Raw genomic sequence first — 25,760 nt, 5'->3', positions numbered from 1 at the left:
CACTGATAACTGCCTTCACACCAACTGCAGCTCAGAAATATCAAATTTTAAAGATTTGCTGGATCCAACCCTCCATACTTATTACGTAAAAACTATTTGAAAATAAAAAGGGTTTGAGCAAACTTAATGTCCATAATGTCATACGACTAATCTAACACGATACAAAAATTGAACAGCAAGCTTAGCAACACAGAACTTGCAGGCAATCTGCAGTTCCTGCATCAGCATATTCCTTAATCCTAGCATACAGAACTTTTAGCCTTTCACCAGTTCGTGATGGCAGGTATGAGATATTGGTGCTAGCTCCACAATGGACGATGAGGCATACCATACTCTGTACATTAATAAACAATAGGAAAATGGAATTACTCCTCTCTCAATAACACCACCTATCCTACCCGCATGCGGGTAGCAGTCTCCAAGAAGCTATCCAGATTGCCACATTCAGTATGTGTAAAGGAGATGTTTTTGAAAGGATATTTTACAACTTGGACCTCACCCTAACAGATGTCAAGCAGATCCTTGATGCTTGGTGAGAAATAAAGTAGTTCTGTACTAGCAGAAATACATCTGAATGGTATGATAAGGCCATTATACAGGATTACTGTGGATGTGGACTCGGCACAACCTGGGCAGCAATTCGCCTTTTCCTGAGATACAGAACGGTCATTAGACAAACAAAAAGAGTCGCCAAAGTAATGTTGCCTTCATCCAAGACAACTTTCTTGAACCAATTTCCTATCTTTGGCAATGATCCTGGAAGGCCATCAATCAGTGTCACCTGCACAAGGTAAACATGTGTTACAGCAACTTCTTTTTTCAAAGAAAAAATAAAATCTAGCAGTAGACAACTTAGAACAAACCTTCCTGAGGTAAAATTACAACCTTAAGCAATCCATGTGTTAACAGCAACTTCACAACTATATGTTGATACTAAGCAGCATAAATTACCAGAAAACTTCCATTATAATGTTGGCGCAACCAAAGGCCACTAAGTGCAACGTATACTGGAAGAGCAGCATCCGGATCTGTCTGAACAGCCTCATCATAATATCGTTTGGCAAGATGAAGATCCAAAGGTAGGCCTTCTCCATGTTCATGCATATAACCAAGATTAAATATTGCCTGAGCATTTGATTGTAGGCGAGCATGCTTGTATGCTCCCACGGCACGCTCCAAATCTCTTTCAGTTCCCTGTAATGAGGGTAATTTATGAAGACAGGTTTAATGTACAACTATTAAAAGCAATTCATTAACATACTGAAACTTACTCGACCATAGTAGTATGCATCTCCAATAAGCAGGGCAGCATCGTCATTTCCTTGTTCAGAGGCATGCCACCACAGTGCATGAGCACGTCTATAGCGCTCAACAGAAGTACAAAACCCAGACTGTCCAATGCAAAACTCACCTTCAGTATATCTTTCCAATATCCATGCTGCATTACTTTGGGCTGTTTCATATCCAAGCTCTGCTGCCCTAGAATACAAGAGCAGGGCTTTCCCTACATTTCCTTTCAGATAACTCTCAAAAGCCCACCGCATGAGTGAGCCCCAGGGGCCTCTCTCTGCAACTATTTTGTACAGCATTGCTGCCTGCAGAAAAGCCATCAAGAATATTAACTTTTAGCTTTCTTGTAACTTAGCCCATGCAGACTTGAATGGGCCACCAAGTTGATTCTAGACGCAGCACTGATAGAAGCGGATGGCTGCTTCTGTTAGCTCATGAGGCATCTGAAACGTAATGCAATCTCTTTGAGAGTATAATATAATCTAGCCCCAAACCTTCATACGAGACAAATTTATAAGAATATTGTAGATTACCGTGGATAAGTCCTTTTTCACACCCATGCCTTTCTGAAACAGCTTGGCTAGTTGATAATAAGCCTTTGGATGGTGAGCATTAGCAGCAGTAACAAAATGCTTACTTGCCTCATCCACATCCTTTTTTACTCCTTTTCCTCTTAAATAGAGAACTCCCAGATTATAATGCCCATCAGGGTCATCGTGGGCTGCTGCTTTACTAAAACATTCTTTGGCCTGGATAAAAGAGCATTACACATCAACCATCTTAAATGCAGCACAAATATAAGCTTTTACACAATTTAAGAAACCACAGAAGAGGCTTACTTCAGCTAAATCAGCTTTAAAATCATTCACCATGCATAATATCTTTGCTTATTTAGCCCCTCAAACATTCCTCATAAAGAATATTTACACTTTTCACTTTCCAACTTTTACTTAGGCCACTTGAACCCTCCCAAAGAGGCAAAACTTTTCAATAATTATATTTCCACTCTCCCCCTCCATTCCTTGCCCCCACACCACACCTGGGGCACCCAATCCACACAAAGAAAACCAATTTGATAAATAAAAATAAAATAAGCCTAAAATGGAAAATGGTGACACTAGACAACGGCCCTTAACATGGACAGAGTGATCAGCAGAGCAGAACATATGCTGCACAGTTAACACTGCAATGCTGGGCAGATGGATAAAGAGCACAGTGATGCTATTTTAGCCAGTACTAGTAGTACCTTGGCAGACTACATAATCCTTAGTTTGTAGCATTTATTGGCCCCGATGTACACATATGTTTGTAATCATATCATATTATTTAGAATCCACAGTCCACATCGGGTCGCATATGAAATCATTCTCCATTTGAGCAGATTTAGAAATAATTGAGTCCTCTGAGCCTATACTCTACATTTAGGCCCTAGCATACACTGCAAAATTTTAGACAAAAGACTTAACCGGACTGTTTCACCAACCCTTTGAACTAATCACCTTTGCTATATGACCACAATAAATTCCACCACTTACCATGCCACTCCAGAGGAAAGTGCAAACTGAAATTGTAAAAGTTAATCATCTGCTAAATCTTCTTCAGTGATCAATAACATCATTAAGTCTCCATTTAAGTCAGCCAAATGCAATTTCTTCTTTACCAAAACAATATGATGTGAAAATTTTGGTGCATAGCATTTTCTTAATCTCCAGCATAATTAAACTTTGATGTCAACCATTCACAACAATTATTTTAGCAAACAGTTGAAAATTACATTCCACAAATTCCTTGGAAAATGATATGCTTACCTTGGTGTAATTCTTCTTTTCCACTCCCTGGCCTTTGACGTATAAGTAGCCAATACCATTGTATGCAGAGAATCGATTGTGTTTCAATGCTGCCATGAACCATTCAAGGGCCTTCGTAAAATTCCTTTCCACACCATGACCCCTTGCATAGATTTCTCCCACATACTCCATTGCAGTTGAGTCTCCCTTCTCAACAGCCTTGAGAAACCAGGCCAGCGCCTTTTGATGGTCACACCGTACTCCTCTCAAACCAGCATAATAAAACAGTCCAACTTTAAACATGGCAAGAGCATTTCCCTTGCGAGCCTGATATTCTAAAATTTGGAAGTCATCATCATCTTCACCTCGAGACTTTCTCAAAGCTTCCTTATTTTCTTCTAATCCATCATTTAAAGGTACTAACTCAACCAGAGGACTATCAATTGCACTTGAAAAACTTGCAACTGCTGTGCCAGCAAGTTCCGCGTACAACTTTACTGCCTCTTCATTCATCTGAAAATCACGATCACCAGATTCTTAAATGAAGAAAATGTTGCAATACATGCTTAGAACAGACCAGACTATGAAGAGCAGAAGTCTTGAATACATATGGGTATCTTTTGCAATATTTACATGGAAGTACATGCAGGGAATTGAACCTGTATCAAGCAGATAAGGAGGGTAAGGTTAGGGTATGATATTGACGTGGTCAAATAGGTACATATTTCTGGTTCTTTGTGTTTTTATAGGCTGGGTGCAAGTTGCTATGCATGTCAATCATGTAACGTGACTATGTGATGTTAATGGCATGTTTCAGTGGACTAATGAAGTTCTCCAAAAGGAACAAAGATGCTCCATCTTCCTATGGAACAATAGCTTAGACTTATTGTCCTTGCTTTGGACTTCTTGTGCTTCGCTTATTACGAATTTAGGTGTCAGATTCAACCTCCTTCAAGTTCTTCTACTTACCTTTTTCATCATACTTCTCGTCCTAAAAAACTTCTAGTGTGCCAACTGAACCTCAGCTTACTGTGCTGACTTTATGAGAACAATAGTACTTACATTGATGCTATTGATTAATGTCATCCTCTTTGTTGAGTTAAAACACGCTTTTCAGCTGATTAGCATTCTTAAATAGCCCCAAAACACACTTAATTAATGAAAAACCCTAAAAAGGGGAGCGGTCCAAGAGAGTTTCAGTGGTCCCCCAAAAACCCTAATTCTTTGGGGCACCCTTCAACATCTATAACTAGACAAGCTACCCCCATTCAACCTATCCTTTGTGTGCAGGTTTCTCACTCCACGTGCAGATTTCAGCCATCAGCCTCCTTCCACATGGCTGTCCAGCGCTCGTGACTGCTGCCATTTCATGTGTGTTTGTTCTTGTTGTTGGCGCCTCATCCATGCTGGCATTAGCTGCTCGCGACATCATCATCTACTGCAATCTGATCATCCAGTCATCGCCAGCCACATCAAACACTATTTCAACCTGCGTTTGCACTTGTGCAACCTAGGCATCAGTTGTGCATCATCTTGCGGCATATTTATATCTGCGGTCTCATCACAGCCTTATTCAGAGCGGAGGGGGTTGGTTTTCCTCTTCTTCGAGCGGGAAAACCAACAGTGGCAAGACCTTGCAAGATGGGAAGGCAAGCCAATCCAAGGGTGACTCCTCTTCCTCAGATGGAACCAAAGAATCTAGACCTATCTGGCAACAACTTCCCAAGAAAAACCAGTTTTGCACACACTGCTAGAGAGCAAGTTATGTCGACAAGGAGTGTTGCTCCAAGACCCAAGATCTTCCACCTAAAAAGCCTCAGCAGATCGCTCCGACTGCACAATCCACTGGGGCTACGCCTTCTACTCTTGCTTCATCTACTTCTTCAACACCCATTATTGCTACTGGACATATGGCCCGAGCACAACCTCACCAAACAGTCTCTTTCACTACCCCTGAGAGACTAGTTGATTGGTCTACAAGTTCCTATCACGTTGCACTTCATGCATCCATCTCACCTTCCTCTCCACCTCGTCAAGTGTTCCCTTGGCAGAGCCCTACTAGGTATGTACAAAGCTGAAATACATATATCTATCCAACTTCCATAAACTGTCGACAATGAGCAAACTGCTCTACAGAAAGACCCTTCATGAGAAGGTCTGCAGGATTATCATCTATATGCACTTTGACAAGCTCAATGCTCTTGTTGTCAAGTACATCTCTAATGAAGTGATACTTCACCTATATATGCTTCGTCTTCCATAAAGCCTCCTTGCATGCCTCAGTGGCAGCCACATACTCTGCCTTTGTAGTAGAAAATGCAACACACTTTTGTAGTCTGGATATCCAAGAGACTGCTTCTCCTGTGAAGGTAAACACATACCCAGACCAGCATAGTCTGCATTCGTAAAGCCAAGGAAAAATGCCTTCTGCTTTCCAAAGCAAATGCATAACTCCTTTGTGCCTCTGTGGTATCTCATAATACCTTTCACTGCTTCCCAATGCTTTTTACCAGGGTTTGCCATGCATCTACTAACCACTCCCACTGCAAAGGCAATGTCAAGATGTATAGCAGCCATAGCATACATCAAACTAACAACAATTGAAGCATATGGTATCTTGGCCATTTCAACCGTCTCATCATCAGATGTAGGGTTGTCCTCTGGAGACAATGGAACCCCAATTGTTCCCCCCCCCCCCCCTCCATATTGAAACGCTGCAAAACCTTGGAGATATACTCCCGTTGAGATAGATAGAGCAATCCTTTCGACCTATCTCTGAGTATTCGCATGCCAAGAATGTGATTTGCATCACCAAGATCCTTCATGTCAAAACTGCCATGAAAACTTTGCTTCAATGAGTCCAAGGCATGAGTATCCCTGCCAGCAATCAACATGTCATCTACATACAAAACCAAGATAATTAGGCTGCCATCTGTTGCCTTCTTGGTGTACAAGCAGTGATCCACTTGACTTCTATGGAAACCTTGAGACTGCATAAATGTACCAAACTTATGATACCATTCTCTTGGTGCTTGTTTCAACCCATATAAACTCCTTTTGAGTTTACATATCATCTTCTCTTTTCCTTTTTCCACAAATCCTTCAAGCTGCTGCATATATATGTCTTCATACAAATCACCAATGTAAGAATGCAGTCTTTACATCCATCTGTATGAGCTCCATATCTTCAACTACAACCAAGCCCAAAATGGTTCTCAATGTAGTCATCTTGACTACAGGAGAGAAAATCTTATCAAAGTCAATTCCATGTTTCTGCTTGTACCCCTTCGCAACCAATCTTACTTTGTACTTTGGCGAGGAATCAGAAGTGACCTTCATCTTGTAAACCCATTTACATAGAAGGGTTTTCTGCCCTTTAGGCAAATGCACCAAGTCCCAAGTGCCATTCTTCTCATGAGATTCCATCTCTAACAACATGGCTTTATACCATTTCTTGTTGTCCTGTCTGTCAATTGCTTCCTTGAAGCAAGACAATTCACCACAGTCTGTCAACATGACATAATCAGTCACATTGTTTGTACCATGAATGAATCTATCAGGTTGCCTAGTAGCCCTAGACGATCTCCTAACCCAATGATCATTGTTTGCTAGCTGTTGAGTATTTTCAGCTTGCTGTCCTGGCTTTTCAGCTTGCAAATCAGCATTAATAACTTGTTGTCCTGGCTATTCCTGCACATGTAGTGGCTCATTATCATGGGTAATAGCTGGCTGATCATTTCCAACATTATTTTTTGCATTTACAAGTTCATTTACAGCAAGTATTTGCTGCTATACAACGGGCACATTTTGCTATTCAAAAGGTATTTCTTCCCGGAATACAACCCTACGGATCTCCTCAGTCTTTACGAGCTATTTATGCATGCGTTCTGGAAGATAACATCATTGCTGCGTACTACTTTCCTTTTCTCGAGATCCCATAATCTATACCCCATTTCACCCTCGTCACCATATCCTAGGAAAATGCATTTACAGGACTTTGGCTCAAGTTTGCTACATTTTTCTTTATGAATGTGCACAAAAGCCTCACAGCCAAACACCTTCAAGCGAGCATATGAAGGTGGCTTGCCCGACCAAGCTTCTTGGGGAACTCCATCCCCCCCCCCCCCCCCCCAGAAGACCTATTTGGTGACCCATTAATTAAATATACGGCTATCATAACAGCCTCTGTCCAAAAACCATGGGGTAATGCAGCATGAGATAGCATTGTACGGACTTTATCCTGTATGGTCCGATTCATACACTCTGCAACTCCATTTTGGGGTGGATTATGAGGGACAGTGAGCTCCCTCTTTATCCCTTTGATATCACAAAATGCCTAAAAAGCCTTGGACACATATTCCCCACCATTGCCAGAGCAAAGATACTTAAGTGTCTTACCTGTCTAATTTTCAACCAATGCCAAGAATTTTTTAAACTTGTCAAGCACTTCACCCTTGCTACGAATAGGGTAAACCCATACCTTCCGTGTAGCATCATCGACAAAGGTGACAAAGTATTTCTTTCCCCCTAAAGATAACCCTAGTATCGGACATACATCTGAATGTACTAACTGTAGAGGAGAAGATTTTAGCGAAAGAGACTATTATGAGACGTCTGTGCATGTTTACCATAAACACGATAATCACAATGCTCAAAATCAACATAACGAAGACAAGGCAAGTAACCCAAATGAGAAAGCACTTTCATTCCTATTTGACTCATGTGTCCCAACCGGCCATGCCACAAAGAAACATTTGGCTGCTCGGTCACGGCAATAGCATGGTCACGCACACTAGATACATGAAGTGGATACAAAGTATCACTCTTACAACCTCTGGCAATAACTCTAGATCCCTTACAGATCTTCCATTTCCCATCACCAAAGGTGGTATGAAAACCATCGTTATCTAGTTGCCCTATGCAAATCAAGCTCTTTTTGAGCTGAGGTACATGCCGTACATGCTGAAGTGTGAAGACAGAACCATGCTGAAACTGCAACTGCACACTGCCAATACATGCATGCAATGTCACATGCATAGTTGTCCCCAAGATGGACAACACCATGTCGACCCCCTGTATAGGCAGAGAACCATTCATAATGAGGGGTGACATGAAAGGAAGCACCTGAATCGAGAATCCAGGTACGCATGTCATCATCTGTATCTGCAAGTAAAGCATATGCATCAAAGTGTGAAGAGACAAAGAGTACGTCATTCCCAATATCACTATCATGAGTGACTACATTCACTTCTTCAATTTTAACACTGCTCGGGCTGAAGCTGTTTTCAATCAAATTCAAGGAGAGGAACCAGTAAATCAATGAATTTGGGGCATTTTCCATCTCCGTCAAAGCATATGAATGCCAATTAACTACTCAAATCAAGGGGCAAATCAGATTGAAGACTTGTTGATCATTTTGGACGACAAGGGGAGTTGGAATACCGAAAGGGATTGGGAGAATCCCATTGTACATCAACTTCTTCAATCAAGTTAAATAAATACCAAAGGGGGTGCTAGTTTTGGAACCAACAGGGTGTCCAATGTCCAAGATTATATGGTAAAATGTGCATTTCAGTTTTGTGGATTTGTTAATTGCTGTAAATAGTGCTTAATTAGATTATTTACCACCCTATCCAAGTGTCAGAGTGCAGTGATGCGGAAGCGTGGGACCAAGACTGAGAGAAAGAGTGAACACAGAGAGAAGAGGGAGAGAGAAAGAGACAGTGGACGATGAAGATCTATTGTATAAAGTGTGCTGTATACAAAGATATGCAAATATGTACACGGGCGCAGTGCGAGGGACTGCGTGTCTCCACCTTGACGATGCAACCTGCTGTTCACCTCGAAGTCCGCTGCAGTCTGCACGATCTCCAGCCTGTAACCTGCGAACAAAACTGTGGAAAACTGTGCAGAATATCGGCTACAAATAGCCAGCCAAAATGCGCCCAGAATAGACAGGTCGGCTGCATTAAATGCAGCCGACTGACCAGTACAGGTCGGACTGCCACGTGGCAGTCCAACTGGTCAGTCCGACCAGGCTGCCGTACTGTATGGCCAAGAATCTAATCGCTAACACCCCCTCTCAGAGCCTGGACGAGGCAGAAGCCTGAGGGATCTGACATGTCTCCGAAGTAGAGCCTAGGGAAGCGCCTTCGTAAACAAATCTACAAGATTGTCCTCTGTCTTGCAGTACTCCACAGCGACGGTCTCATCCAGAAGCTTCTCTCTGATGAAGTGGTACTGGATCTCTATGTGCTTCGTCCAGGTATGGAAAACAGGATTTCGTGCCAAGGCAATGCAACTCTCATTGTGGCATTGCAGCAAAGTAGGACGAGTCTGGGGGCAGTCAAGCTCCGCCAACAATCTCCGAAGCCACACAGCCTCACATGCGGTGGAAGACGCGGCCCGATACTCCATCTCAGTAGACGAAAGGGCTACCGTGGGCTGCTTCCTGCTACTCCATGAGATAACACCTGCACCCAAGGTAAAACAGTAGCCTGTAGTAGACCGCCTGTGGTCCACATCTCCAGCCCAATCCAAGTCGCTCCAACCTGCAAGTACAAGATCAGAACCACCTGTGCCTACTGGATAATGAATCCCTAAGTCAGATGTCCCCCTCAAATACCGAAGTATCCTCTGGGCAGCCTGCCAATGCACTGTCTGAGGTTCACTCATGAACCCCGCCAAGAGACCAACAGCAAAACAAAGATCAACACGAGTGTTGAGGAGCCAAATCAATGATCCAATCAACTGACGATAGCGGGAAGCATCCGCCAAAGGAGAATCTGAATGTGAAGTGGCCTTCTAGTGCGGATCGATAGGAGTAGAAACGGTCTGACAATCCTCCATCGCAAAAGAAACCAAGAGCGCCTGTACATATCTCTGCTAAGAGATGAAAATCCCCCTCTGAGACTGATAAATCTCATGGCCCAAGAAGAAGTAGAGTAGACCCAGGTCTGTCATCTCGAACGTCTAATGTAAAGCTGCCTTTGTCTCTTTGACCTTCTGTGCATGATCACCTGTGACAATCAAATCGTCAACATACAACACAAAAAGCACACAACCAACCTCGGAAGTGTGTACATAAAGCTGGGATCGGCCTTGAAACGCCAATATCCCAACTGTGACTGAAGGAACGAGTCAATCTTCTCGTTCCATGCACGCGGAGCCTGCTTGAGGCCATACAAGGCCTTCTTTAACCTGTAGACTTGCCCATCTGAAGATCCAAAGCCAGGAGGCTGCTCGACATAGATCTCCTCCTTCAAATCACCATTGAGAAAGGCCGACTTCACATCCAACTGGTAGACAGGTCATCTCCTATGGCCAGCCAAGGCAAGAACAGCTCGAATAGTCACCATGGAGAATGACAATCAATCCCTGGGCGTTGTGCAAAACCTTTAGCAATAAGGCGAGCCTTGTGCTTGTCCAAAGAACCATCGCTAAGGTACTTGGTCTTGAAGACCCATTTGACGCCAATCACCTTCTTATTCGAGGGACGAGGCACGAGATACCAAGTGCCATTCCTCTCAATAGCCTCCAACTCGGCTTCCATAGCTTTCTTCCATGGTGCGGACTGTAAAGCCTCCTTCACGGAGGTGGACTCTCGATCCTGCATAACACGGGTCATCAAACAATAGTTAAGAGCAAACAAGCTCTAGAATGTGCCTGGTGCCTCCATGACCGTCGCGGACCATCCTACGGTCCCCACTCCTCAGGGATCCCCTCGATCCCTGAATCTCGAAGTGTGTCACGGGCCCAACGAGGAGGAGGCCGGACCTCTCCTCGTCGCTCTCCATCAGCTGAAGACTCTGGGATATCCACCGGTGGTAACTCCTCGGGGGTGACCGGTGGAACAATAGACTTTGTATCGGAAACAGAATCGGAATCAAAAGGTGCTGGCTCCAAAGGAACTGTCTCGGGAGCCCAACTCTCCCCTGGATCTCCAAGAACAGGATGCTCCTCACCCGCTGCTATGGCCGGAACCTCCACGAACCGCACATCTCGACTGGTGTACACATCCCACTTAACGGGATCATACAGACGATAGCCTTGGGACTGATAGCTGTAGCGAACAAATACTTGTCTTCGGGAAACTGCTTCAAATTTATCACGATGAGTCTTGGAAATGTGAACGTAGGCATCACACCCAAAAACCCTAAAATAAGAAACATCGGGCTTAGTCCCAAAGTAAGCCTCAAAAGGTGTCATACCATCAACGGCCGAAGTGGGGGATCGATTAAGGATGTGGACTGCAGTAGCCACACCCTCGGCCCACAAAAACTGAGGTGTCTGTCGGTGCTCCATCATGGTGCGCGCCATCTCGATCACACTTCGGTTCTTCCGTTCAAGAATGTCATTTTCTTGAGGAGTATTGGTGTTAGCAAACTCCTGGTGAATACCTTTATCAGCACACAAACGAGCAAACTCATTAGAAACAAATTCACCACCCTTGTCGGATCGCAAGGTCTTCAAGCACCAGCCCGATCGGTTCTCCTCAAAGAGAAGCCAATCCTTGAAGTGGGAGAAAGCCTCCGACTTCAACGCCAAGAAATAGGCCCAAGTCATCCTGCTGTAGTCATCTACGATCAACATGAAGTACGAGCTCCCTTTCAAGGACTCATTCCTCATAGAGCCACACAGATCCGTAGATACAAGCTCCATCGGTGAAGACTGCCACGAAGCTTTGTTGGGAATCGCATCCCTATGCTGCTTCCCACGAATGCAGGAGACACATGGCTGCTAGCTCACCACTATGTCCGGCAACCCTCGAACAAGCTGTCCACGTGACGCCCTCCGAAGATAATCATAGTTGAGGTGACCAAACTGAGCATGCCATAGCTCTGACTATGTCTCAGAGGTAAGAAGAAGAGTAGAAAGAGCGGTAGAAGACGTCAATTTGTAGATGCCATTCTCCTCATATCCGGATGAGAGAACCTTCCTTGACCCATGATCAAGGACTCGCACCGAATCACTGTCAAACTCCACCAAAAGTCCAAGTGAACAAATTTTATGAACCGAAAGTAGATGATACCCTAAACCTGGCACATGCAAGACCTCTGAGGTATGGGTACCACCACGTCCATCTAAAATAAGCTGCATCTCACCCCGTCCTGCAATAGACACCGAAGAGCTATCTCCGATGAGAATCTGCCCACGCGAAGGTCGCAACTGGGAAACACCAACTGATAAAGGAGTCATGTGCCGGGAGGCACCATTGTCAACGATCCACTCTCGAGCCTAGGGAGCTGTCATCACAGCATCAGAAGCGGCAGCCACCGCTCCAGAATCCTTTGTGTCCTTCTTGTTGGTGTCCTTTGTCCGGGCAATCCTTCTTCCAATGGCCGGTCTTACCACAAATGTGGCATGTGGATTCTTTTTCCTTGTCATTCTTTGACTTGTTGTCCTCCTCCTTTTGGTCCTTCCTCTTCTTCTGAGAGGCTTGACCTGTCAAAGCTTCCGACTTGGAAGCATGTTGTCCCTTCAATTGTTCCTCTTGGTCCAAGACCATAGAAACCAACTCTTCCCACCGAAGAGTAGACTCACGCCCTGAAGCAATAAGGGAGGAGTAAAAAGCACCGAATCGTGGCGGCAACTGGGACAAGAGTGTGATCGCCATGTCTTCGGAGGAAATCGGCTTCCCCGCATTCTGAACCTGCATCTGAAACTGTCTAAGCTTGTTGATGTGCTCCCGCAACGAAGAAGACTTGTTCACGAACAAGGTCCGCATCTGCATCTCCAAAGAAACCCACTTCATAAGGGTCATCCGGTTATATATCTGGTCAAGCTCCAGCCATATCTCCCGAGCCACCATCAAGTGCTCGATGTGGGCTATCACGGCTGTAGTATAAGACAGAAAAAGAAAGGAACGAATCCGAGCATTCAATTTGTCCCAGTGAGACTGTGCCTTGGCTAACTCCGTACGAGCATCGGAAGAGAGTTTGGACTCATCTCTTACCGAGGGCCGGTCGATCTCCTCCTGTACAAACTCTGCCAAATCATAAAACTCAAGGATGGCCAACGTCATCACGCGCCAGATGCGGTAATTGTCGCCATCGAGCTTTTGATCTGCAAGAAGAGCCAGTACGACAAGCACCTTCCGATCCATGATCATTTGGAACTCCAAGTCAATCTCTGTAGACATCTTCACCTGTAATGCCTTCACAAACGCAAAAGCAGCCCCCTCTGACTATGAAAACGCAGCCTGCTAGGGCTCTTTCTTCCGCGTCCCGTACTTTCTTCACCCGCCGGAGGCGATGAAAAAGCAAAACCTGCACTTGAAAGCTGAAAACTCAGCCTTCCTCCTCTTCAAACAGCAGTAAACAGTAGCAAATCCACCAACTGGACTCCTTTCCCACGCGCCCACGCTCGCTTCAGCCTTGTTCCGATGTGCAGCCCTCCCGCTCGCCCTCGAACGCTGGAAACGCAGCCTTGTGCCGTGATGGAATCTCCTCTTCAGGTAGGTTCTTCACTCAATCAGCCCTTCTTCACTGCTCTGATACCATGTCAGAGTGCAGCGATGCGGAAGCGTGGGACCAAGATTGAGAGAGAGAGTGAACGCAGGGAGAAGAGGGAGAGAGAAAGAGACAGTGGAAGATGAAGATCTGCTGTATAAAGTGTGCTGTATACAAAGATATGCAGATATGTACACGGGCACAATGCGCGGGACTGCGTGTCTCCACCTCGACGATACAACCTGCTGTTCGCCTCGAAGTCCGCTGCAGTCTGCACGATCTCCAACCTGTAACCTGTGAACAGAACTGTGGAAAACTGTGCAGAATATCGGCTATAAATAGCCAGCCAAAATGCGCCCAAAATAGACAGGTCGGCTGCATTAAATGCAGACGACTGACTAGTACAGGTCGGACTGCCACGTGGCAGGTCGGACTGCCACGTGGCAGTCCGACTGGTCAGTCCAACCAGGCTGCCGTACTGTATGGCCAGGAATCTGATCGCTAACAGGAGGAAGGTTGGTTACAATATCTTTTAGGGCCCTCTAGAGTGGAATCCAATGGCAAGAGCCTTGAACCCCACATGGTCTACTAGTACCAACAAGGTAACATGTCTCAAGAAGAGGGCCTAGAAGCTGAAGAATTTGTGGGTGGGTCAAGAGTGGACAATAAGCCCAGCTCAAAAGGCCCTATCTCCGAGGGAATAATGTGAGGAAAGGGCTCGGAGTCTGATGCAAGAAACTATATAATGTCCCTCTCATCAAACACATTCTCTCTCCTAACCACCTTGTTTATTCTAGAATTAAACAAACAATAGGCTTTCACTTTAAAGGAGTATCCTACAAAGATCATGAGATCAGCTTAGAAAGTGATCTTGCCTATCTTATCATCTAGAGTGTGTGTGTAAGCACGACTCCAAAAGGCTCTAAAGTGAAAAACTACGAGCCGAGAGAAACAAACTGCCTTATGTAGAGCCCTTTGAGGTATAGCTATAATCACGAACCGGTTGAGAATGTACGCCGAAGTGTTAACCACCTCAACCCAAAGGGCTCGGGGAGCTCTACTGCAAATAGCATAAAATGCACCATGTTCATGATGGTCTAATTCCTACACTCTACGAATCCATTTTGTGAAATGGAGTTAGTAGAGGTAAGCTAGGATGAAATATCATGCTCCTATAGAAACTCGAAAAACTTGTAGCGAGTAAAACCGCCATTACTGTTACTCATGCATCCTACGCAACAACCAATCTAGTTATGCACCAATAACACCCAAGTAGAGAAGTACAGGCATTGGACTTATGCTTGAGAAAGTACACCTACGTGTATTTAGAATGATCATACACAATCTAAAAAAAGTATAGTACGCCGTTCAAGGAGGCGGTGTATGTTGGGCCACAAAGATCAACATGAATCAATCTAAGAGACATGAAACTAACCCTTCTTCTCAAAGAGGGTGGTAGAACCTAATCAAACACTTAATTACAACCATTAATAAATAAGCATAAACCAAAATGCACACATTACCTTATCAATCTTGGACAATAGACACTCGATTGGCCCTGAAACTGACGTCCCTTGTGATATTTCTTTAACTTTTATTGCAAATGAAGTACCAACTAAGATTCTATGACTTCCTTAGCTAATCCAAATGCCCCTTGCTATCATAAATGACCACCAAGCCTCCAAACCAATTGGCCCCTAAGTTTGCTCAGGGATTGGCCTTCACCCTACTTGAAACACAAATTTAGCCCCAAGTCTGATATTGGTTAGCTAACCTCTTCAATCTCCCTGAAATCCCTCAATTTCAACTACTAGAATTTAAGTCCTAGGCCCTCAATTCTGAGCACACATCCCAAGGTGGTTGTCAAACCCTAATTTCTACTGTAAATTAGGATTTATAGCAAAAATTATCTGAAATCTCTTTCTCTGATGGCTCAAACTACTAGAAAATGTTGAGATAACTTAAGAGAGAGCTAGGAGATAAGAGAGAATGTTGTAGAGAGAGAACTTTCAGGGTTTCATCGCTAGAAATGTTGAAAAGCTACTATTGCCCTACTGCTCAAACAACCATGAAAGCTATCATCTACAGCTTAGGACCACCAAAAAGACTATTGCTACCTACCATATGCTGTCACTTGCACCAAAAGGACCTTGGGCTACTGTTACCTACTCTTGGAGAACTCCAAATTGTTGTCACATGCTACGGGACTGATCCCCGCTCGTTGTCAATCACATCAGCAATCTCTCCTTACCCTCTAATAGCCTCCTCTCTCACAATGGCTAGAATAGACTTCCACTAGTCCCTAAAACCTTTTTTCCCACTTGCATGGGTAAGTTTTACTAAGTAGCAACCTTCTAATCTCATTTTTTAACATTATCCAACTTATTAAATGAATTTTTAAATATATTATTTCTAAAAATTAATTTAATAGTTATTCTAATACTCCAAAAATTAATTTCACCCGCCAATAATTAAATTGGCTGGGCCAATTCGTCTTTAAAGTATCCTTGAGCAATTATTAGCCCTTAACCGGCTCTAATTAATTAATTAATGCCCAATTTCTAATGAAACTACTAACACTAGGGGCCAATAAATCGGTCCAGGTCAAAATCTAATATCAAATACCACCTGGAACCTATTAGACATAACTTATTACAACTTTTGCCTTTGGCACCAACTGATATCTTGGGATTCTAGGTCCCACACTGTGAAATAATTGACCTGCACCGCACATGTGCAAGTCACATAAAACAAGCCTTCCTTCCGTGGATGGGTGGTAAATCCCTGATTACAGCTTAAATTACAGCAGCAAACAATAAATGCAAATCTGAAAATACAAATTTACCTACTGACCTTGGACAATGCACACTTGATTGGCCCCAAAATTGGCACCCCATTCAGTATTTCTTTATCTTTATTGAAGAAGAAGTTGATTTACAGTGGGATTCTCCCAATCCCCTTCGCAATCCAAACTCCCCTTGCTGTCCAAAGTGACCAGCAAGTCTTCAATTTGTTTTGCCCCCTGATTTGGGCACTTAATGGGCCTTTGCCCACTTCATAGACAATGGCAATGCCCCAAATTCAATGGTTGGCTAGTCGTCCACTTGAATTTAGTTGAGATTCACCTTCAACCCTGAAAAATCCAAGTCTTAGAGCTTCCAATTTTTGGCACGCTTCCCGAGTGTGCTGGCTAACCCTAAATTCTGCTGTAAATTAGGGTTTACAACAAAGAAATTTGCAATTTCTCAGCCTCCAAGGGTCCGAATGCTGAGATATTTGGAGCAAGGCTGTGAAATGACTGGGAGATGAGAGAGAAAGCTGTAGAGAGAGAAAATTCAGAGTTTCATTGCAAAGAATGACTGAAAATCAATCAAATACAGCTGCTGCCCTGCCACAACAGCATTAAATGTTGGTCAACTACAACTGAGACATCCAAATCAACTGTCACCTTGTACCTGGATGCAATTGCCCAGCTGAGGAGGGTCCAAATCTACAATCATCTCCTCAAAACTCACTCGTGGCTGGCTGCAATGGCTGAAAATAGGCTGGCCATGGCTGCTCACAACTCTCCCACGTTTGCTACAGCAAGAATGATCTCTTTTTCCTCTTCTTCAATCTTTTACCAACCTGTATGGGCAAGTTTGCTAGGTGGCAACCTTCCCAAATGGTTTTTCCAACATATATCATCTCACATTCCACTCCATCCATTATGTGTTTCAGTTTCATGAGCTTGTTTTGAAGAAACTCCGTCTCGATCTTGTGTTTTTTTTTTCACTTCTGTTGTGTCTCTTTGTGTTTGGTATCAAAGCGAGATTTTCATTTATCAACTTAAAGAAAGTGAGGTTGTTAGTGACATTAAGAGGCTTACCTCGTACTTAGACATTGAGGCTTTGTGTGTGCCTTGTTGCCACTTTTGAGAGTTTCATCCTCTCCAAGTCCAATAAAGTCCTCCTGGCTCAAGTTGAAAATGCTTTCTCTTCTGCATTGAAGCAACTGTCCAAAAGATACAAATCATTGGGAAAGTCCACTATCATCGTTGATGAATCTCAGCCCAGCTCTAAATGGATTTTGCCGGAAATCGGTGCTTCACAAATCTATGGAGAAAATGGAATTTTCAAGTTCAAAGCTTCAACCATGTATATTGAAGATCAAGGTATTCTAACTGTTGGAGACTCTTTCAGAAGACTAACATGTGAATTTGTTGTCCCTTGTATACCCAAAAATCCAAAAATAACAAAATGGAAAAGAGTATCCTTGTATACATCTTGGCTACATTGCTATACACATTATACCCTTATTTCGTAGAGGTCTAAATGCATCTTGTATGGCAGCAATATTAGATACACGTCATCTCAACCTTCATGATATGATTGTAGGAGCAACAGTGTCACCATTGTCTAATGGTCCTATCTTTTTCAAGTTAAGACCAAACTATGTAATCGCCATAGATGATCCCTATCTGTCTGGACTACTCATGTTACATATCAGGATAATGGGACTGTAAATGAAGGCGTTATCCGTCCATCTAGCAATACAATGCAAAATGGTTTGTATGTCCTTGGCCATTCCTAGAGTTGTAGAAGGAGTGAATTCATCCCATGATAAAGGTCAAACCATTATCATGAAATCGGGCAAGATTACACAAAGGTTCTTACCTGATTGTGTAAACTAGTCCGAAATTGAATTACCTAATGAGTGGCAATTAGATATTACCTCCATCACAAAAAAGGAATTACTTCCTCCAAAAGTCATAGATATATAAAATATGAAAGGCAAAACATTATTGCTTCCACAGAAACAAATTATCAACAATCCTCCTCTAGAACAATCATCTTCATCATCATCTTCAAAGGCTATAGTGCAGCCACAATTGAGAATTTCACCCTCACAAAGAGCTAACACACTAAAGTTTCATACCCAACCATGCTCTCATGATCAAGTCATCCATGATATTTGCCAACACTGTAAGAAGTTGATTGAAAGAGCCACATCTTCTGTGCTTAACGTCATTCAAGAGTTTGAATACAAAAGCAACCAGTATAAGGCAGCCCCGTATCTGCATCCTCAAGATAACAGTTCTTGGACAGCAAAAATACACGCTATGAATTGGACACACCTTGCATTAACAGGTCTTATAGAGAAGATGGAATCTTTGCGGCAAATCTCAGATCAACTACTTACTCTGTGTCAACAAATGCAAAAAAATATGGTTGCAAAACCAGCCACAATAGTACCAGCCCATGTTTCTTCCTCATTGATGCCTACAACAAGTAATGTGACAGATTGGCCCAATTTCTCTAACAAGAGGTTGCAAAAAGGATGGACATCACATTTTACTTCTCCTTCGACTGGAACACTGAATATGCATAATTCTACAAAAGGTAAAGAAAAAGAAATCATACCCACGGGGGAAGGAACCTCCAAGTCTACAAATGATTCTACTACACCACCTCTCCTTGATAAGGATTTATATTGTTATGAAGATTTGGAAGAATTAGACTACCCAAAAGATTTGCTTCAAGAAATCCATAATATCTATTGTCCTATGGTAGAAGATACACAGAAACAAGCCATTGGTTCTTGGCTACATCAGTCCACACCTGCACGACTTTTTCAGAAGCCCATTCAACCAAGTTACACAGCAACTGAGTTAGCAGAGTATTTAGAATTCATGTTTCCTGACTCGTCAAAAACTGACTACAGAATTGCTTTTGATGAGAGAGACAGTTTTGACTTCCAAAAAATTCAAAAACAAAGAGAAGAAAACAAAGTGCTAGATCACATGTCGTTGCGCATCGACCCATAAGACAATGATGAACTTACTCGCCATCTTCACAAAAGACTGGATTCCAGAATAATGGGTGAGAGTACAGAACAAAACCCACCTTATCATCCTCCACTGGAGTTACCTGCTTCCTCAAATGAGGATGGAGAAAGTGTAATTGAAGAAGAATTTGCCCCAATCAATCCCCACAAGACAAAAAGATCCCCCACATCAATACTCAGAGCTCAGATAAATGCCCATCATCATCATCATCATTCTCTTGAATCCATTTTATCTACCTCAACTGTACCAGTTAATGCTACAAGCACTGCCTCAACATCTAAGACTTCTTAGAACAACTTTTACAAGAAAATAGAAGTGCTTGAAAAATTTGGATCTTTTTCTATATGGTCTATTGATGGAAAGACATCAGAAGAAATTAAATTATTGATCTACATGATGTATGCAATAATTTACATGATGTATGCATACGTCAGCCAAAAGATGATTGAGAAACCCCAGACAAACACGATTGATGTCCTCAACGCCATAACCCATGGTTTTGTGGGAGGTCTCAAACACTGGTGGACATCAATTCATCCACAAGTAAAATTTACCATAGTACAAAACCCTAACCCTGTACATATTTTCTTTGAATTGTTACTAGGAGAATTAGTGGGAAATAAGCTAGACGATGTATTGGAAGCTAGGGAAGCTTTCTTTAAATCAAAACTCTGTGATCCTAGAATATACAAAGAATACTTAATATATATGAGAGATCTTTTGTACGAGGGATTAGATGCCCATGACAACACTACAAAAGAACATCTAGTTTGTTCTTTCCCAAAACCAATCCCCTTCTACTGCAAACAAAAAATGAAGACTGAGAATCGAGATTTTACAAACAGCGTTAGTCACATTATTCAGACCATCGAGCAAACCATAAAGAAAGTCTGTCGTCTCCAGAAGACGACACAATTGAACCAAAAGTTTTCCCAGTCTGTCCGCAAGCAAGCTTACAAATTTTATGTTTGACTTTGGATGCAACAAATGCAACTGTGACAACAGCTACAAATATAATCACTCTAAATACAGGCATCGACACTCATCTAGGTACCACAAAAATTCTTCTCATTCAAGATCTTATTTCAATAGACAAGACAATGGTAACAATCACATGTCTTCAAGGCATTCAAGGAAATCATATAGATACAAAAATGGCAAGTCTCAACACAAATTTGACAAATACAAGGATAATTCAAAAGAATCAAAGAAGAAATACCTTAAATACTTCATATATGGAAGTCCTTTGCATCTGGTAAACAAGTGCCCTAAAAAGGGGAAAGAGCAGAACAATTCTACTAAAGTAAACATGCACTATTATGATACTGACTCTTCAGAAGACTTCTCAAAATATTCTACTGACACTGAGAGTTGTTACTCATACGATGATACAATTGAAAGTCTGAAAGAATCAACTGCTATATCAACAACTGAGTCAGATACAGAATCGAAATCACATTCTTCTAATCATTCTTGGCATACCACAGAAGAATCCTTAGAAGAAGATACTACATCAAATGCTACTGAAGTAATGGATGAAGACACTATCAGTCCTACAAGTTTCCATCCTGTCAATGTTCATGAAACATATTTTCCAAGAGCAAGAAAAGATAAATTCATATCTTCGGCTTCTACTTCCTACTTCAAGAATGACTTTTCAAAGAAAGCAAAAGGAAAGCAAGTAAAGATCAGTTCCACTGAATCAAGTGACTCTGACGCATCAGATACTTCTTCATCCAAGCATAAAAAGCATAAGAACAAGATTAGACAATAATTATTTGCTAATCCTTATGATCTACCAAAACCGGAAACTCTTGGACCAGAAACCAAAAGTCAAGACAATATGTTTTTGCCTCACAAGCTGGAGAATATTCATCAACCCAGAACTGCCTCTCAACTTCTCCAATCTCTCTCTTCAACAACTTCCAATTCACAGGAAAAGGTAATGAAATGGTGAATGTTTTTCTTCAAATGCAACAAGAACTCCATTTGTTGTGTAAAATCTATAGAAGAATTTTTTCAAGCCAAAAAGAAATTGCCCAAGGTACTACAACAATACTTCGAGAGCTTAATGTTGCCCCATCTACTTCTACAATACCAATAGCCCCTGTCAATCAGATAAGGCTATCTGAACCCAAAACATACAAGGTAAATGCACTGGATACAGGTGGATCCATTCCAATGGTAAGCGTCCAATTAAAAAACATGCCCCAGTTTTCATTGTTTGTGGATGCTCTACTTGATATAGGATCCAACCTGACCATAGCTCCATTTGAACTCTTTCCAAAGAGTTGCAGAAAAGCCACTACTTCATTTATAGTGGAGTTGTCAAATAATAAAAAAATTACTCTGTAAACTAGAGGGTCTTCATACATAAACTACTTGAGGTGTTCTTGTGCATTTTTTGTATCTCTGTATTATATTTTTTTATTTCTATTTTTATCAATTGTTCCTTTGCATTTGCCTTGGAAGGACTAATAGCTTTAGCTAGTGAATAAACTGTTCTAGCAATCTTGGGTAATAAGAGCATTGTCGCCTTTTTGCCTTTATATGAGATACCGAAACGGTCTGCCCAAAAAGTGTATGGTACAAGATGTTGTATATTCGTGCCTATAAGGAGGTTATACCTCATTTGTCTCATTAATTTTATTGCAATAGGCACTTTTCCCTCTAGTTTACAAATAGAAAAGAAACAAGTTTACTAGCTCTTGCACGTCAACAAGCATCAAAACAAAAGAGAGGTAAGAAAAGGATGGTAATCAACTGTAAACCACTAAATAAGTATCTAATTGGACACAGTCATCCAATTTCTTTAAAAGGATTTACTTTTGAAAAAAAATCAAAAAGGCAAATGTGTTTAGCAAATTTGATCTAAAATTTGGCTTCTGACAATTGCCTATTCAAGAAGAAGACTGATGTAAGACTATCTTCTGTGTCCCACAAGGTCACTACCAATGTACCATCCTCTCCTTTAGAATTAAGGTAGCCTCAACAAAATTCTTAGAATAGACAGATTCTGTGTTTGACGAATTTCCTTTTTGCCTGATGTATATAGATGATATTTTGGTATTCTCCAATACAGTCTAAGATCACTTGGACCACCTCTCACATTTTGCTGAAGCAATTGAAGAAACAAGAATGGTTTTATCACCAACAAAATCAATTATGTTTCAAACTTCAATTGAGTTCTTGGGAATTGAGATAAATCAAGGACAAATTAAGCTGCAAGACCATGTTCTGAAGAAAATCCTTGCTAGATAATTTAGCCAGTGTTAAGCAACTACAACAATTCTTCGGTTGCTTAAATTGGGTTAATTCTTCGACCCCCAATATTGCCCTTTATTCTAAAGAATTATGTCCCTTATTAAGAAAATATAATTTTCAATGAAAGGAAATTCACACATTGGTCGTGCAAAACATTAAAAAATTAATCAGCAATCTTCCATCATTAAGGTTGCCAACTAGCTATCCCCTTACCCTTTATATAGATGCTTCAAGTTCTAAATGGGAAGCATATCTCTGTGAAGAAGAATCTTCAGAATTATACCCATGCCGATATGCCTCATGTATATTCTCAAGCACACAGAAAAACTATCCCTCTTACCAAAGGAAAATACTGGTAATGATTAAGGCTATCAAAGCCTTTCACTTCTTCATCGAATTTGTCCACTTCACAATCCGTACCGACCTAAAGCATGTTCCAAGCTACTTGACTAAAAAGGCCGCGAATGAAATCAAGAATAAAAGATTGCTTTGATGGTTACTTTTCTTCGATATGCTAGATCTCAACTTCGAACATGTGTCGAGAATCCAAAATACTATGGCAGATCTCTTTCCAGAAAGCCACCTTAAAAAAGTAAAAGTTTATTCCTACTGTACAATATTCTTGTTTGATTGTAACAAAAGCACAATATTATTCCCGCCAAAAGGCATAAACTTCTTCATATCACCCCACACTCAAAAAGATACCATCTTATCTCTTTACGCAGAAACCCTTTGCTTCTTGGCTCAAGCCTATAAAAGTCACCCTTTGTAACCATTGTAACATAACCTAATACAAGAGTAGCATTCACTCAGAGAGAGTCTTGTTTTTCCTTGTCTTCTGAAGCTTTCTGTCGTGTTCTCTTTGCATATCATCTCCATCTACATATTGTCCCACATTCGGCTCCATCCTTTCAAATGCTTGTTTTGAAGAGACTCCGTCTCGATCTTGTGTGTTGCCTGATTGGGTGCCCTCATTGGTGCCTTGGGCTGCATGCAGGGACTAATCAGTTCACCTATATATTCAGCTTTTGTTCAATTCAGTGCAGATTTCTCTTCTTCCATTCTCTTCTTTCATTGCAGTCTTTCTCTTCCCTTCTCTCTCTATGTTCGCATTCCTTTTCAATTGCACACTCTCACGGCTTGATCACCCACTGCTTCAGTATCAATGGTCTTATTTAATTGTCATTGCAATATGTACTGTAATGAATCCTTAGTCGTATATTTTCTAATCACCTATGATCTGAGAGAGGAAGTTAGCATTGTACATTTTCTGCATGACACAGCTCGCTAGCAGAAGCCATTTCATTTCTAAGCTTGGGGCATTTGATGTTAGCCAATCTGTTTTAATAGCATTTAATGATGTTGGCCAATCTGTTCATTTTTATGTATTTGTTTGGCCTATTTATAGGCTGCTCCTCACCTCCACCTTTCATTAAACGGATACATGCACACACTGCTTCCTATTGGAGAGGAGGAGACTATGGCAGGTCAGAGGAGCAGCAAATGGAGTTGGATATGTTAGGGAAGGAATGGTTATGAGCAGTGAGCATCCATTCCACTTGTACTCAACCATTATTAGAGGTTATATTTCATGTTAACCAGTGAAAACCAATTTTGAGATGCGCTCATCTACAAACTCTAATCAATGCATAGACAAATGGATTACAAATCCTGATCAAGATTGTCTTTTAAATCTTTTAAGATCAAAAACAAATTTCGTGACAGCCATGCATTTTGGTACTTGCTATTGGCTCTCATGTCTCTGCAGTATCAGCCTCTAGCAGTCATGCACCTCGACTCAGTCATAATCGACCTCGGTTTAATCATTTTCCAGCAATTTTTCAGTTATTGCCAGCCTTCAGCACATCCAGGACAGATAAGTCCATGCATCGCAAAAAAAACAAGGTTATAGATCTCTGTGTTGCACATCAACAAGCAACTTGAATGCACTCTTAAATGCTCAAAATTCCACATGTCAAACCATCAAAAGCAGTACCATAATTAGCTTTTAGGATGACACAACTCAATCCCGTAACTGACAGTCTGACAACATTGCAAAAATATCCTCAATAGATAATGATGCAGAAAGTAGAGCACTTTTTTAAAGCATGCCAAGTTGTTCTGGCAACCATGCATTTCAATTGAAGCTTTTTGATTGTTAGTTTCTTGCTAAATTAGAGATATTTTCAGGGCAGTGGAAATAAATTTAAGAAAACACTGACGGTGATATTTACAGGAAATAAAGTGACTAAAGAACCAGATTCTATAGCTTAAGTAGGTATAACGTAGAGAAAACTATACGAGACTGTTTGGCCATACCTGTCTACGGAAATAGCTGTAAGCAAGGGCTAATTTCGATTGAAAATTGCCGCCTTCATTAGCAAAGGAATGATACAGGAATGACTTAGCATCGCTTTGGTCAACACCAATGCCACTGCCGTACAAGAATCCAAGTGTAGACTGAGCATGGGCGTTGCCTGCATCCGCAGCTTCCTGAAACTCCTTTGTGGCGATTCCCATGGCCTCCAGATCACCATTGCTAGATGCCATGAGCATCCGGACAACGCCCAACTGGTAGAGCACCTCATCATAGGGTGTATCCCTTCCATCTAGGGTTTCATCAACTGTTTCCAAAGAAATTACATGCTCTGCAGATGTGGTGTTGTCGAATACAACCTTCCATGAGCCGGGATCTAGATCCTCGAGGGGGCTGTCGCCACTCAAGTCGTCCCATTCGTCGGACTGCGAGTCATCTGTATGATCGTCGGCATGCTCGAGGATGTCGTGCGGCGGCAGAGGTGCGGAGGAGCCTTTATTGCCCTGGTCGTCTGAGAAGAGGAGGACCAGCTTCCGCTGCTTGGAGCGTGCCAAGACAAATGAAGAGGAGAGCACGAACAGGAGGAAGCACAGGAACAGGACGCTGCGTCTCGATAACATAGCGCGAGCCAGGATCTGCTGCTTCCGTCTCTCTTCCTCTTCCTTTGACGAGAGGCAAATGCGAATGATAATCGATCCTGATGTGCTCGAGGCCCCGTTTCGCTGTTACCGCTGAGGTGTCAAACGATGAGAGGCCGTGATGACGTAGCCAGAGCCTAGCAGCGAGCATAAATCCGCGCGCAAGACTTCGGTGTTCACAGAGAA

General features: G+C 42.1%; 1 protein-coding gene across 1 annotated transcript; it reads right to left on the bottom strand.

Annotated features, from left to right (window-relative positions):
- Nucleotides 1-186: 186 nt before the first annotated feature.
- Nucleotides 187-25,760, bottom strand: LOC148009249 (ERAD-associated E3 ubiquitin-protein ligase component HRD3A-like). Its single transcript, XM_087673662.1, has 6 exons — nt 24,939-25,760; nt 3,099-3,590; nt 1,824-2,039; nt 1,272-1,595; nt 952-1,194; nt 187-781 (listed from the first exon to the last, which is right to left on the bottom strand). The coding sequence occupies exons 1-6, from the start codon at nt 25,554-25,556 to the stop codon at nt 602-604; spliced, it is 2,073 nt and encodes a 690-aa protein (XP_087529788.1). The 5' UTR covers nt 25,557-25,760; the 3' UTR covers nt 187-601.

Source organism: Lygodium microphyllum, unplaced genomic scaffold, assembly GCF_053477565.2.
Source record: "Lygodium microphyllum isolate KBCC unplaced genomic scaffold, Lygodium_microphyllum_v1.1.10 scaffold_32, whole genome shotgun sequence".
Taxonomy (NCBI): domain Eukaryota; kingdom Viridiplantae; phylum Streptophyta; class Polypodiopsida; order Schizaeales; family Lygodiaceae; genus Lygodium; species Lygodium microphyllum.
Note: the sequence above shows the minus strand (reverse complement) of the source record. Positions and strands in the feature narration are given on the sequence as shown.